The sequence below is a fragment of the Calidris pugnax genome, unplaced genomic scaffold (genome assembly GCF_001431845.1).
Source record: "Calidris pugnax isolate Ruff unplaced genomic scaffold, ASM143184v1 scaffold125, whole genome shotgun sequence".
Taxonomy (NCBI): Eukaryota; Metazoa; Chordata; class Aves; order Charadriiformes; family Scolopacidae; genus Calidris; species Calidris pugnax.
In genome coordinates, this window is record NW_015090906.1 from 1,759,905 (window position 1) to 1,772,700 (window position 12,796).

Genomic DNA, 12,796 nt, shown 5'->3' on the forward strand with positions numbered 1-12,796 from the left:
CCATGGGTCTGAGGAATACAGCTACATGTCACTGTGGACATACAATACTGCCTTTTTTTTGTCTTTTGAGTTCCCAGAAAATATTTCACAAATTTGGTTCATTCCAGTAAACAGGCTGTTCTCTTCACAGAATGACTCCACTGCGGTTGGTGTTGCTTGGCTTGCAAAAGGCAGAATTATCCTCTCTCTTGCAAGCAGTTACCCTTGTTTCTGAGTTGACACACACTGAAATTCTCTGCATGAGCTGAAGTCGAGAAGTACAGCTCCAGAAGGGGGCTTTGGAGCACCCAACCTTGTTCTTTATCCTTATGGAAGACACTGTACTGACTTAATGGTGCTCACACTAGAAGTGTTACTACTTAAGCAATCTTTATAGCCTTAAAAGCAGCAAAGTTTTCTTTAAAAAGCACAATGTTTTCTTAGTGGACATCCTTCAGGTTTGATGTTGCACCTTATACAAGTTAACGATTTTCATTTGAAAAGGGAACAGGAAGAATAAAATCATAACGCTTCTAAGTTTTGTTTGCATCAGAATCAGAAAGCCATTCAAATCCTTTTGTAAGAGTAGCACATTCTAAAATCCAGACACAAATCCTTGCTGGCATTAAAAACACCTTCAAAGACCTGATATATCCCAAACAGCAGGAGGTTTGCAAATACACTGGAATGAGGGGTTCATTAATCTTCAAAAATTGTGACATGAAGTATGTGAAAAAGAAAAAAGGATCCTGTCTTTGAGGAGGACAGTTCTTTAAAAATATTTCTTATGTTACAAAAACGTTACTTTCATTAATGTTTCAAGGAAGTGGTGGCTTTGTCAATTGAAATTTTTAAGGTCTAACTTTTATTGTAGGTTAAATGCAAAAAATACATTGTTTGAGGAGGGGATGTGTGTGTTCTGTTCTCTTTTAAACCTAATTGTCTCCCTGTACCATCGTTAAAATAATGGTACAAACAGAACTTCAGAAAGGTTTGTTTGCTTTGTTCGAGTTCTGTTTTTCCTTTTCTCAGATATGTCTCCTGAAAGATGGTAACGTTTTCTGTGTGTTTTCACTAGGATTCAATTGCTCTGAGGCTTTGCTTATCTTGAGTCTCTCCTGCCTGCGTAAAGCCAGGACTTTAGACAGTTAGTCCATCTCTCTGCTGCAGCCCAAAGAGATACAGATCAGAAGAGAACTGAGGAAGACAGTTGTCAGTGCTCCTGAGTTTTTCAAATAAGCCCAGTAAGAACCAAACCACTGAATGAGAGTGCAAGAGCAGGGACGTGTCAGAGGCAAGGCTGATAAATAGTTTATATAGTGACTCTAGTTACGCACAGGTACTGAGTTATCCCCTCCTGACCTGCTTCTAATACAAGCTTTGTGTGTCAGAACAGCATGTGTCAAGAATGGGGAATTTAATTTTCTATTTAACAGCTAAGAACTGCATGCAGTGTTGGTAGGTTGTTCTGTATTCTTAGAAACCACAGCTAAAATATCTTTTACACATTGGTTTTTATGCAAATGTTTTAATATGCATTTAGAAAGCTGATTATTAGTTTAGTAGCATGATCTGAAATCTGTCAGCTTTAGAAATGGCCCACCTTGGATTTTTTGGTGATCTAATGTGTTTATTTGGTATGCATACATATGTTCCGGCACACTGTTGCAGTTTTACAAGAATTCAGAAATCAGGCTTTTGGGTTTTTTTGCTAATCTTTAAAACTTTTTAATATTGCTGATTGCCTTTCACTGTTCCCATTTATAGTCTGTAATTGTAGTGAGTTATTTGTGACTTGTCATGAAATATTGTATTGCTAAGAATCTGATTCTTGGGGGTCTAAATTAGAAAATTTGGAGTCATCTTTCCAGTATTTGTAGAATGAGTGCTGCTCGGCAGAGGTAATACAATTTTGATAGACCTTCCTACATGCCAAAGTCCTGGCTTGCAAGCATCACCTGTGCAGGGTGATGGTTTGGTCTGTGTGTCCATTGTGTTCCCTGTCCCTCTGCTGATTCCATCAAGAGAGGTCCCAGGTGGCTTCACTGACACTTTCTGTCCCTCGAAAGACACTGGAACACTTTGTCCCCAGCAGGTCATCCCTTTGCTAGGACAATTTATACAATTGCGTTTCTCTGTGTAGCATATTGTGTGTCACTGTTCCTTTTGTTCAGAACGTTGTAGGTTCTTCTGCATTTATCTTTTCTTTTCTTTTTACAGTTTCATAGAAGAATATATAAAGGAATCCCGCTGCAGTTCAGAGGGCAAGTGTGGTCGATGCTACTTGACGTCCCTAAAATGAAAGAAGAAATGAAAGACTTTTATAATGTGAGTTTGTAGGATTTCCATTTAGTATTAATTAAAAAATTTTGGATGCTAACACTACAGGCTTTATTAACCTTTTGTTGTTATGCGGTGTTTAAAAAAAGAAAAGGAAGAGGATTAGAAATTGCATTGACCTCTACTGCTTCTTTTAGTTAGGAAATAGGCTATGTATTGAAAAGCACATTTCCAGCTTATTTTTTGGTTCTGTAATTCATGTAATTAATTTTATCTTCTTTCCATTTCTTTTTCCATCCTCAAAAACTTGCAAAAGCCCTTCTAAAAGTAAAGCAAAACGAAATAAAAAAACTCCCCTGTACCAGTAAGAAGGCAGAAACTTCTGAAACTACAGCTCTTTGAGAAATGTCTATTAAGGAAGCACCTTGTTAGCTGAATATCAGTAAGAGTTCCAGTATTCTGGAAGGAATGGAGGTCGGTGCCTTAATCTTGTAAAAGCCAGAACAAGCTGGCTTGTCTCATCTCCAAGGGAAGCTTGGATATCCCTTACAAAGCACTGTCTGGTTACTTGATTGTATTCTCAGAGATGCAACTCTGTTAAGGATCTTAACCCCAAAAAGGATGTTAACCCCCCCAAAATTCTACAGGTGTAAATTGACCACTTAAATGCATTTCCTACTTAGAATATAAAGAAGATAGCTATGTGTTACCCCTCAGCCCCCATCCTCACCTTGAGTAGCCCTTAAAGCAACTTCTGAATTGTTGTGGTTACATTTGTTTAATTTTTTTTCCTACTAACTCTACTGTTTCTGTGGGTGTGAATCCAGCTGATGGCCATCAGAGATAAACTTGAGACCCAAGAGTAGAGAGTGAGGTTCTTCTGTACGTTAGGCAGAAGGGGAATCTAATCCTTTAAAATTCTGCCTTTTCCTCTCTGTCTCTCTCAATCTGCTAAAGGATTATAGGGAGAGTTTAGCTAACAGAAAGGCAATTTAGTATTGTAGAGTGTTTGAATTTTCCCCCGCAGGAATTTAAATGTTCACTGCTTTTTAAAGAAATAATGTCCAGAGTTTCAAGAAAAATCTTTGCTTGTTTGATTTTGGCATTTTCTAATAGCACTTTTTTGGAGTTGAGACTTTAGGTCCAAGTAGACAAGGAATCTTGTAAGGTCATGAAAGAAGATCGATGTTAGCATTGATGTTATCTAAATTTTGATATCTTTGATCTTCCTCTTAAATTATTTATTGTTCTTTACTCTAACAGGCTGCTCTTTCTGACTATTACATTTTGTTGAACTTTGTAAATAAGACCATTGGCAGATCCAAGAGGGATACAACAGAGTTCATCCTGAATAATATAGTTATGGGAAAGAATACTGAGTAAAAATAGAAGCATTGAAAAACAGGTGAATTAATCTTCAGAAATGATTAATGCCATCTAGAGCTCAATGCAAAACACAAACGTGTTTGTAGTTCAGATATAGAACTAGAAGGAGCTTCTTCCATCATTATCCTAGTTTGTTTATTTGTGATAAGCTCATTTTACTACTCTCCATTTTTCCCGTTTCCCGAAGTGATACAAATGTTCCTCATTACAAATATTACTTACAAATTGCACACCTTAAAATTAGAAGGAAAATATATGCATTGCTGTAGGTCAAACAGCTTCTTCCAGTTCTCTGTGCAGAGCAATTACCAGTTCTTAATTTTCTCTCCTTTCCATTTCTCAAAATCTAGGTACCCTTTCTTTTCACTCACGTTAGAGGCTCCCTCCAATAGCAAGAACTCAGGGTGCTTCTTTTCCTTTATTCCAACAAATCATAGACTCTAGGTCCTCAGGTCCTCCACCTTAAAACTATAAATTTTGTTTTCCCTTCTTTTCTGTCTGTCTTGGGGACAAGTCATTCTGGATGTTAGTACCTTAAATCTAAAGGGGATCCAGCACACCCTCAGTAAATTTGCAGATGACACCACGTTGGGTGGGAGTGTCAACCTGCTTGAGGGCAGGAAGGTTCTACAGAGGGATCTGGACAGGCTGGATTGATGGGCTGAGACCAACGGGATGAAGTTCAACAAGGCCAAATGCCAGGTCCTGCACTTGGGTCACACCAACCCCATGTAGCTCTACAGGCCTGGGGAAGAGTGGCAGGAGCTGCCTCATGGAAAAGGATATGAGCTGGCTGAATATGAGCCATCAGTGTGCCCAGCTGGCCAAGAAGGCCAACAACATCCTGGTCTCTATCAGGAATAGTGTGGCCAGCAGGACTTGGGAGGTGATTGTCCCCCTGTACTCAGCACTGGTGAGGCTGCATCTCATGTGCTGTGTCCAGGTCTGGGCCCCTCACTACAAGAAAGACTTTGAGGTGCTGGAGTGTGTCCAGAGGACAATGAAGCTGGTGAGGGGTCTGGAGAACAAGTCTTATGAGGAGCAGCTGAGGGAGCTGAGGTTGTTTAGTCTGGAGAAAAGGAGGCTGGAGGGAGATCATATCGCTCTCTATAACTACCTGAAAGGAGGGTGTAGCCAGGGGGGTCAGTCTCTTCTCCCGAGTAAGAAGCAATAAGAGAAGAGGAAACAGCCTCAAGTTGTGTCAGGGGAGGTTTAGATAGGATATAAGGAAAAAATTATTCAGAGAAAGGGTTATCAAACACCGGAACAGGCTGTCCAGGGAAGTGGTTGAGTCACCATCCCTGGAGGTATTTAAAAGATGTGCTGCTGAGGGACATGGGTTAGTGGTGGTTTTGGCAGTGTGAGGTTGATGATTGGACTCGATCTTAAAAGTCCTTTCCAACATAGATGATTCTACGATCCTAAAGGATACTGAAAGGTGCACAAAGCTGAGACTGTGGTTAGTATTGTGCTGGTTAATGGCTGCTCCCAGTTGGTTCAATCACTTACAAGTAATTCCCAAGTTGCCTAAAGCTTCTGGTTGTATTGAACAGACTGAATGGATGTTATTGTTCCCTATTTGATCTCTTTGCTTTTCTTATTTTTGTCTTTAAACCTTTTGTTTGTTTGTTTGTTTTTTTGCAACCAGAACCTGTAGTTCTGCAGATTAGATTGTCTGGAGTATTCTCTAGTAACACCTACTCAAGTGTGATGTTTTGAAAATACCACGTTGAATCCAGTTAGAAATGTCTTGCAAACTCAACTTTTAGGGACAGAAGTCAGAATGAATGAATGTCAAGAGAAAATGATTTTAAGTGCCACCTTTTTTTTTTTTTTTTGCAATCTAACCTGTGCAGGCTTTCTAAGTACTCACTTGCAATAAAGGATTTAATTATAAAACGTTAAATCAAGTGCTAAAGTAGAGGTATTCTACAACTAAATTAGATTAGAACAGAAAGACAGAGGAAATGACTAGGGAAATGCCTATTATCTATACTTAGATAATAACTGGCAGCTATGTAGCTATTAGCTCTGCTTAGAGAAAAAGACAGGAAAAGTGTGAAAACCACACAAAATGATTTGCTAGAAGTCCATTCTGGAGCACTTGCATCTTAGGTTCTTGTTCCTGAGTAGTAAAATTCACTTTCTGTCTTTCTCCAGGGATATGTCTACCTGAGAAATGGCAATTAGAAATTTGAAATGGTGAAATGTAGCCTTGATTGTAGTTAGTGAATGGTGTGACACAAAAATGGGTATTATGGGATCAGTCTTGCATCTATACTGTATTAATGTGTCTGACTCTATAGAATTTATGTATATGTATTTTGGAAGTTAAAATTGTTAGCTTGTGAGTTGCTATTCTATAGTAAGTGTTTTAAATCTTGAGATGACAAATACTTTAATATGGGAGTACGGTCAGGCAGATTCCTGCTATCTTAGAGGTTGCAATTTTAAACTTAATTTCTGTTCTTTGCTGTTTTGCCAGAAATTGAAGTGTCAAGCACGAGGGTCTTCGCCAGATATTAGGCAAATTGATCTTGATGTAAATCGAACGTATAGAGATCATATCATGTTTCGAGACAGATACGGTGTTAAGTAAGTAAATTAAAAGGTTTGGGGTTTTTTTTTGTCTTAATGATCTGCCTTGGACCTCTTTGATCTGTGCAAGAACATTCAATGTAAGCTCCAGACACTCAAAGCAGAATGGTTTGTGTGCAATGGTGTAATTACCATCACTACTGCAAAATCAGCTGGTTGCTTCCAGCCAATGAGTTTTCCCTCACTATGAGTTTTCCCTCACTCTGAGGTGGTCTGCAGCATTCCTGAGGAAACCATTTCTAAATTGTTCTCATATTGTTTTATATTTAATAAAAAGTCTCGGATATTGTGTCTACAAAGGCATGGGAATTCCAAGCTAATAAATTAATTATGATTTATTACCCAATCATTTTATTTAACTGTGTATTTTCAAAAACAAAATAACTTTTTGCATGTCTAATAACTTTTATTTTCCCAGAGATTTTAGCCTTTCTTTGGATTTTACATTCCTCTTCTCCTAGTATCTAATTCAGACCCAAATAAAGCAGTATTTTAGATGTGAGCATTTAATTATTTACAAATGTAGGCCCTAATGCTTTTGGATTTCTTCAACATGGTATTTTTTTATTTGCTGTCATTGGCTGAGGAATATTAGGCAGCTGTCGTCTTTAAAAATGCTTAATAGTGAAATAAGTGGCGACACAGACACCAGCATTGTTGCTTGCTTGCAGCATCAGCACCCTGCTGAGATGAAGGAGGGTATTTTTTTTTCCCTTCTGTGACTGTATTAGTTCAATTTTTAATCTCCTTTTCTTTCCAGGGCAGATTCTATGGTAGTCTGCTCTTTTCAAAAAAGCAATACTCGAAGAGCTGTGGACTTTAATGTGATAATAAAACAAACATTGTCTTATATTATTTTTCTAGGTATTTTGTTGGACAAATTCTAAATATGGGGAATTTCTCTGCTGGCTGTAACAGGATGGAGTGCAAAGCAGAAATTCCCAAGCTGAGTGCTGTTCTGTGCAGCCACTGCAGTTTAGGAGTATTTGTGTGGTGCTATCTGTACGTGCCTCTCGGTGGTACTGACACGGTGCCGTGCAAAAAGGGCTCTGTTGCTTCTGGGCCTCAATTGGGGTTTTTTTTTGCCCACATTTTTTGGTGTTAGCAGCAGCTTCTTACCCTCATCACTTTGGGGTTAACACAAGCAGAGCCAGCTCCGGTCCCTGGAACTGTGTTGTAAGCATGTCCTTAGAGTCCACAGGAAAGCCTTTGGCTGCATAAAGCAATTTCACACTTGGAATACATCTTGGAATTACTGTACATATATTATGTATTTCCAGTGATGCCTCCATGAAAAATTCAGAAATCGTTTCACATCGCAATGAAATAAAGTCCCCCTGGTAAATCGATAGCTTGTTTGACTTTTAAGTTAGACTGTATGCCTTTGAAGGTTCAGTCTTTTGCAGGTCTTAAGTGGTATCATCTAGTGTAAAGAGCGCTAAAATGACCATTATTTTATGTATCTTACTGTCAATGAGATTGAGCTCTTATGTTGAGTTTCTAATGGTCAACTGAAGATATAGAAAGTTCCTGTACATTTGAGACCTTTTAGTTTGTCCTTGTAAAATAAGATTCTAGTTTAATATCTAGTACTTCAGGTTACACTTACAGGTTACTGAAGAATGGCTGAGCTTCAGTTCTGCAAGGGGGCAAACAAAAATGCCATAATCTAGATGTTTTGGCAAAAGAATCCAAGTATGCATCCTTTTCCCAATAGAAAATACTCAGCTTTTTGCTTATGCTTTCTTTTTTTGACCTGCTAATATCTATTTCGGTACATTTGACAGGCAGAGGGAATTTCACTGGACAGAAAAAGGACAGTATGCAAAGCTCAGCAGTTAAATTTTAGGAGTTTTAGGTGAAAGTAGGCACTGAGGTTAACAAATCCTGTCCCCAACAAATCACGAAAAAGTAGGTATGAGTTCAAAAATTCCTTATGAGAACTCTCCGACCAATACTTTGATATCCCAATTTGAGAAGAGCAGAGTTTTGTGACTGTTTTTACAGAAAACAGAGGACACATAAAAAACCTCTTTGTAATTTTAACCCTAAGAACACAGAGATCAGTAAGCTCTGGAGGACTGCACATGGGATGCTGACTCAGAATTGGTTTTCTTTGGTTTGACAGCAGCAGTCACTAAAGCAGCCTTTAGTTTGGGTGCCAAGATTAAGACACCACCTCACCTCTGTGGCTGCTTTGTGTATTTCAGCTCTCCTGCATCTCTGAAATTAGTAACAGCTGTTAGTGTTACACCAGTGTTCAAGCACAGAAATCACGTCTGGGGTGTTTAAAGTTTGGCATTCAGAAGAAATCAGTGTTTGAAATGTAGCCCATCCTGTGTTTCACTTTACCTGTCTGTAAAAATGATGATCTGACACCGTTGCCTTCTCCAAGTATTATAGGTATTTTTTGAAACATTTCAACATGTAGAACATCAGAAAAGTGCTAAATACAATGTTGGTTTGAAATCAGAAGAGTGTATCATTGTAAAGGGTGGTTTGTCCTGTTCTTTAGTTCTAGAGGAGTTAAATTGGGCAAACAGGTTTCCAAAACATAGTTCACTACTTTTATGTTTTTCTGTTTTTACAAAAACCAATTTTACATTATTTTCCTTTTCTACTCTTATTTTTCCAGGCAACAATCTTTATTCCATGTTCTAGCTGCATATTCCATATATAATACGGTAAGTTGTGTACCTTCACACTTAAATATGGTTTCTCTGAACATGTGAAAAGATAATAACTTGCAATTCTGTATCTTCTTTCTCCCTAAAAAAACAAACCAACCAAACAGATGTTTCAGAGTCTGTTGAAAGTGCATAGGAATGAATTAGTTGTTTGTTGACATGTTTTGAGCTGAAGTTAAAATAAAACAAAGCATCTTGTTTATGAATATCCTATTGGACAGACTGAACTGTGCATTCAATTTGACTGAAACTTAAATATTGTGTCTAATAAGAATAATGAATTTGTGCTCTACTGGAGTTTTATACTATGGTTTTTTTTTCTCCCATTATATTATATACCTCCCAGTAAGATCAATTGAATGATGGGAGGGAAAACACACTACAGAAAGATGGACGTTGGAGCAAAGAGGCGTATTTCGTAACCTGGAGGGTTTTAACAAACAGAAAATGCTTTTAAAGGTTGCATCTTCTTTACTTAAGCCCTCTTCTACGTGTGCTCCAATATGTGTGTTTAAGTACATTCCACTGCTAAGCTTGGTCCTGAGTGATGATTTCTTTAACCATGACTAAACCAGGAGTGGTGGAGTTTCTAGACTGTATCATAAGGGTTAGAAACTTATGTCTTTTATAATGTCTTTTGGCTGCATGCTAAAAATAGAAGAAACAGCAATGTTATGATGTTCACGTTTAACTGTGGTTTTAATGTATCATTCCCCCATGCCTTGGGCCCATTTTGATCATTTTTTTTATATCCATCAGCAGCTCCCTAGAATTCAGTGTAAAAATATATAAAATTAAGAAGAAGAAAGTGAATTTAAGCAGTTAGTCTAATTAAATACCACTTTGTTTCATTTTTAAAAGTTCTAGGAAATGTAACCTTTCTGTCCTGTGTCAGTTTCTGTCTCCTCCCAATTGTTGGCACATAGAGGAACTTACATTACTGGAATTTGTTGTCTTTCTCTTGTTATGTTGCCGTAAACTTTTCACTGTAAGCAGCCTTTACACGCTGAAAAATAAAACTCTTATAACCCTTATATATCCCCCATAGAACATTGGAATAATATCTTCAAGTTGCATGAAAAATATTGTTTAAAATCAACTGCTAAAGTGTAAGGAAGGGAATACTGCAGTGAGGTTTTTATTTTGCACTTTATGTTGTTGCTTTTTTCCTCTTAATGTATAGCAGCTCTTATGCTTTGGCTCTATCTCTAGAGCAAAGCTCTGCTAAGAGCTTGTAAACCTAAAAAACTTTGTCCAACAGTGAAGTTGTTGCCGTTACAAATGTTTTATCGGTGGGGTTATCTGAGCAGCTAAATGTTAGTGACACTTGGTTCCTGCCATAAAAGTCAAAATTAATAGCAGAGGAAATACTCGAGTTCAATTTTGGAACAATAATTTTTTTTTTCTTACATTTGCTTCTATGGGCTGCTGAACTTGAGCATGTTTGTAGTTATAGGTGACTTTTCAAAAGTCCTGTGTTTATCAGATGGTGGTGTGTCTGTAAAGCCAAACAAAGCAAGACCCCTGCCCCACAAACCGCCCCCTGAATTACAACTAAAAGGAAAACACATCCATTCAGAGAATAAGACGATGCAGTTACTTGAAATGATGAGTACTGACAAGGATTTTGTGCATTAGTAGAAATTTGTAATGAACAATCAAGACTTCCAATTTACTTTTCAGTTGGAGTGCTGTGTAGCATCCCTTCTATCTATCATTATGGTGGTGACATAGTTAGGGAATTTATGTCGTCAGGACAGGCATCCTCTTTCTTCCCCTGGCTCAGGGGAAAACTAACAGCTCATGGTTATGAGGCTTTTGTTTTCAGCGTTTTAATTTTCTTACTTTCTGATTTTTAGGAAGTTGGCTACTGTCAGGGAATGAGCCAGATCACAGCTTTACTCCTCATGTACATGAATGAAGAAGATGCCTTCTGGGCCTTGGTGAAACTTCTCTCTGGTCCAAAGCACGCTATGCACGGTACGGAGTTTCATGTCTCTGAGTATACATTAGCTTTCAACCTGCGCTGTTTAAGTTGTAAATTATTTGAAATTTGAGCACAGAAAATGATGTTCTGTCTGTATAGTCAAAATAAGACATAATGGGAGCTTTATACTGAGAAGCCGTTAGATGTTACTGGAGCTCTCCTGTAATTGGTTTTATATGTGAAATCTTTCAAATAGTTCTTAATGAAAATCAGATGTTTTCTTTCCTCTTAGTCTCTCAGGGAATGTAACCAATGGAAGGCTGGTTATGTAGACATCTATATAGTTAGAAAATAGTAGTGGAAACCTAATAGAGAATGTGTTAAATGATTTTACAGCTTGGCTAGCATTTGGCAGGACAGGAATCCACACCAGCAAATGGACCTGTATCTAGGCGTTGACTTTGGGTTTCTTGGTTCATCTCTGCCTCGCACGTTTCATGCCCTTGTGGTCTTTTTACTTTTATGTTATTGGTTGTTCTCTCTTTCCATGCCAAATTCAGTATGATCTATGCATTTTCCGTGGCTATTGGTATGGAACAACTCCAGGAATTCCAGCATCTTTTGTAGATGTTAGTGATGTGGTGATTCAGAAAAGCTGTAGTTCTTGGAAGCCTGCAAAAATAAATATTATCTAGAACTTGGGGTTTTTAGCCCATTTCCAGCAGGCTCTAGCTCCTTTTCCCTGTTTAAGACTTTCTCATACTGTGATATCATCCTTCCCTGGCTTTTCAGTGTTCCTGGATATTCTCCACCTCCAAGACAAAGTGCCAATTGGTTCTTTTTTTATTTATACTTCTGCAAAACTGTCATCTTTAAAAAAAAAAATCTAAAAAATGCAGTCTGACATGAGGATCAGTGTCATAAATGAAATTTTGAATTCATCAGGAGTCAAAGACTTGCTTGGAGCTTTACATAATGATAACACAGACCAAAAGCATCTTACAGCAAATCTGTAGATTTAATAATAATCAAGAGCTGTGCAACTGTGGAAATACACCTGTGTAGAGTGTTGAGCTCCTCAAAGGTCATAGAAAATTTTAGGTGTTTTGGGGAGTAAGTCTAAATCAACTCATTGTATACCAAACCATTTGATCTGGTTTTGGTACGTGGGAGCTTTGCACAGGCGTAGTTGACTTTTTAAGATGCTGTAACCTGTTAAACAGGTTTTTAAAACTTCTCCCAGATTTTATGCCTGAGAGTTTTGTCCGTGTCACCTCTTTTTAAAACAGGAAACAGTCCTAACCTTGGAATGTGATGCTAATGGACAACCCTTAACAAAAATTTCTCAGGCTGATTTTTGTAGTCATCATTTGAACTTGCTGTGAGGAACAAGAGTGTTCATCTGGTGGCTGGTGATGGACTTACACAGGCAGGTGTTGCTTGTGTACATATGGGAGTCAGCTCACTGTCTGTGTAACTGTTACAGAACACCCCATGCAGACCTCATTCTCTCCCTCCTTTGTCCCTTCCCTTCTCCTTTCCAGCCCATGTTACTGGCCATGCACCTGGGAAGTGGTTAGGGAGGGAAGGAGGAAGCTTTGAGTAGCCCAGGAGACTTGATGAGTTCCTCTACAGGGCATACGAACCGTTGTGCCGCAGATTTATACATCCATTGAAGCTGTCGTGGCAACATCTGCTAAGGAAGTTTGCATTTGTAGATATGCTGATAAAACCTTAACTCAAATATTCCAAATTTAGTGTTTATTAAATGTTACCAACCTAATCTAAGGTCCAGCTTTCAGCAGGTTGGGCCAGATGATCTCCCAGAAGTCTACTCCTATGCAACTCCATGGGTGAAGCCTTTTTGTCTTTTTTTGTTTTACTCTCTTTTAACTCTTTGGATTAGCTACTTTAGAAGATGGACTGAAGAGATGAAGCT

General features: G+C 38.2%; 1 protein-coding gene across 4 annotated transcripts in view; it reads left to right on the forward strand.

Annotated features, from left to right (window-relative positions):
* The window catches only part of USP6NL (USP6 N-terminal like), a 144,780-nt gene that overhangs the window by 109,226 nt on the left and 22,758 nt on the right, over window positions 1-12,796 (forward strand). For all 4 annotated transcript variants that reach the window (XM_014949129.1, XM_014949130.1, XM_014949127.1 and 1 more), the window contains 4 exons: window positions 2,200-2,307; window positions 6,131-6,240; window positions 8,879-8,927; window positions 10,790-10,910. In XM_014949129.1, coding sequence (XP_014804615.1) covers window positions 2,200-2,307; window positions 6,131-6,240; window positions 8,879-8,927; window positions 10,790-10,910 — 388 coding nt within the window. The remainder of the gene's footprint in view (window positions 1-2,199; window positions 2,308-6,130; window positions 6,241-8,878; window positions 8,928-10,789; window positions 10,911-12,796) is intronic.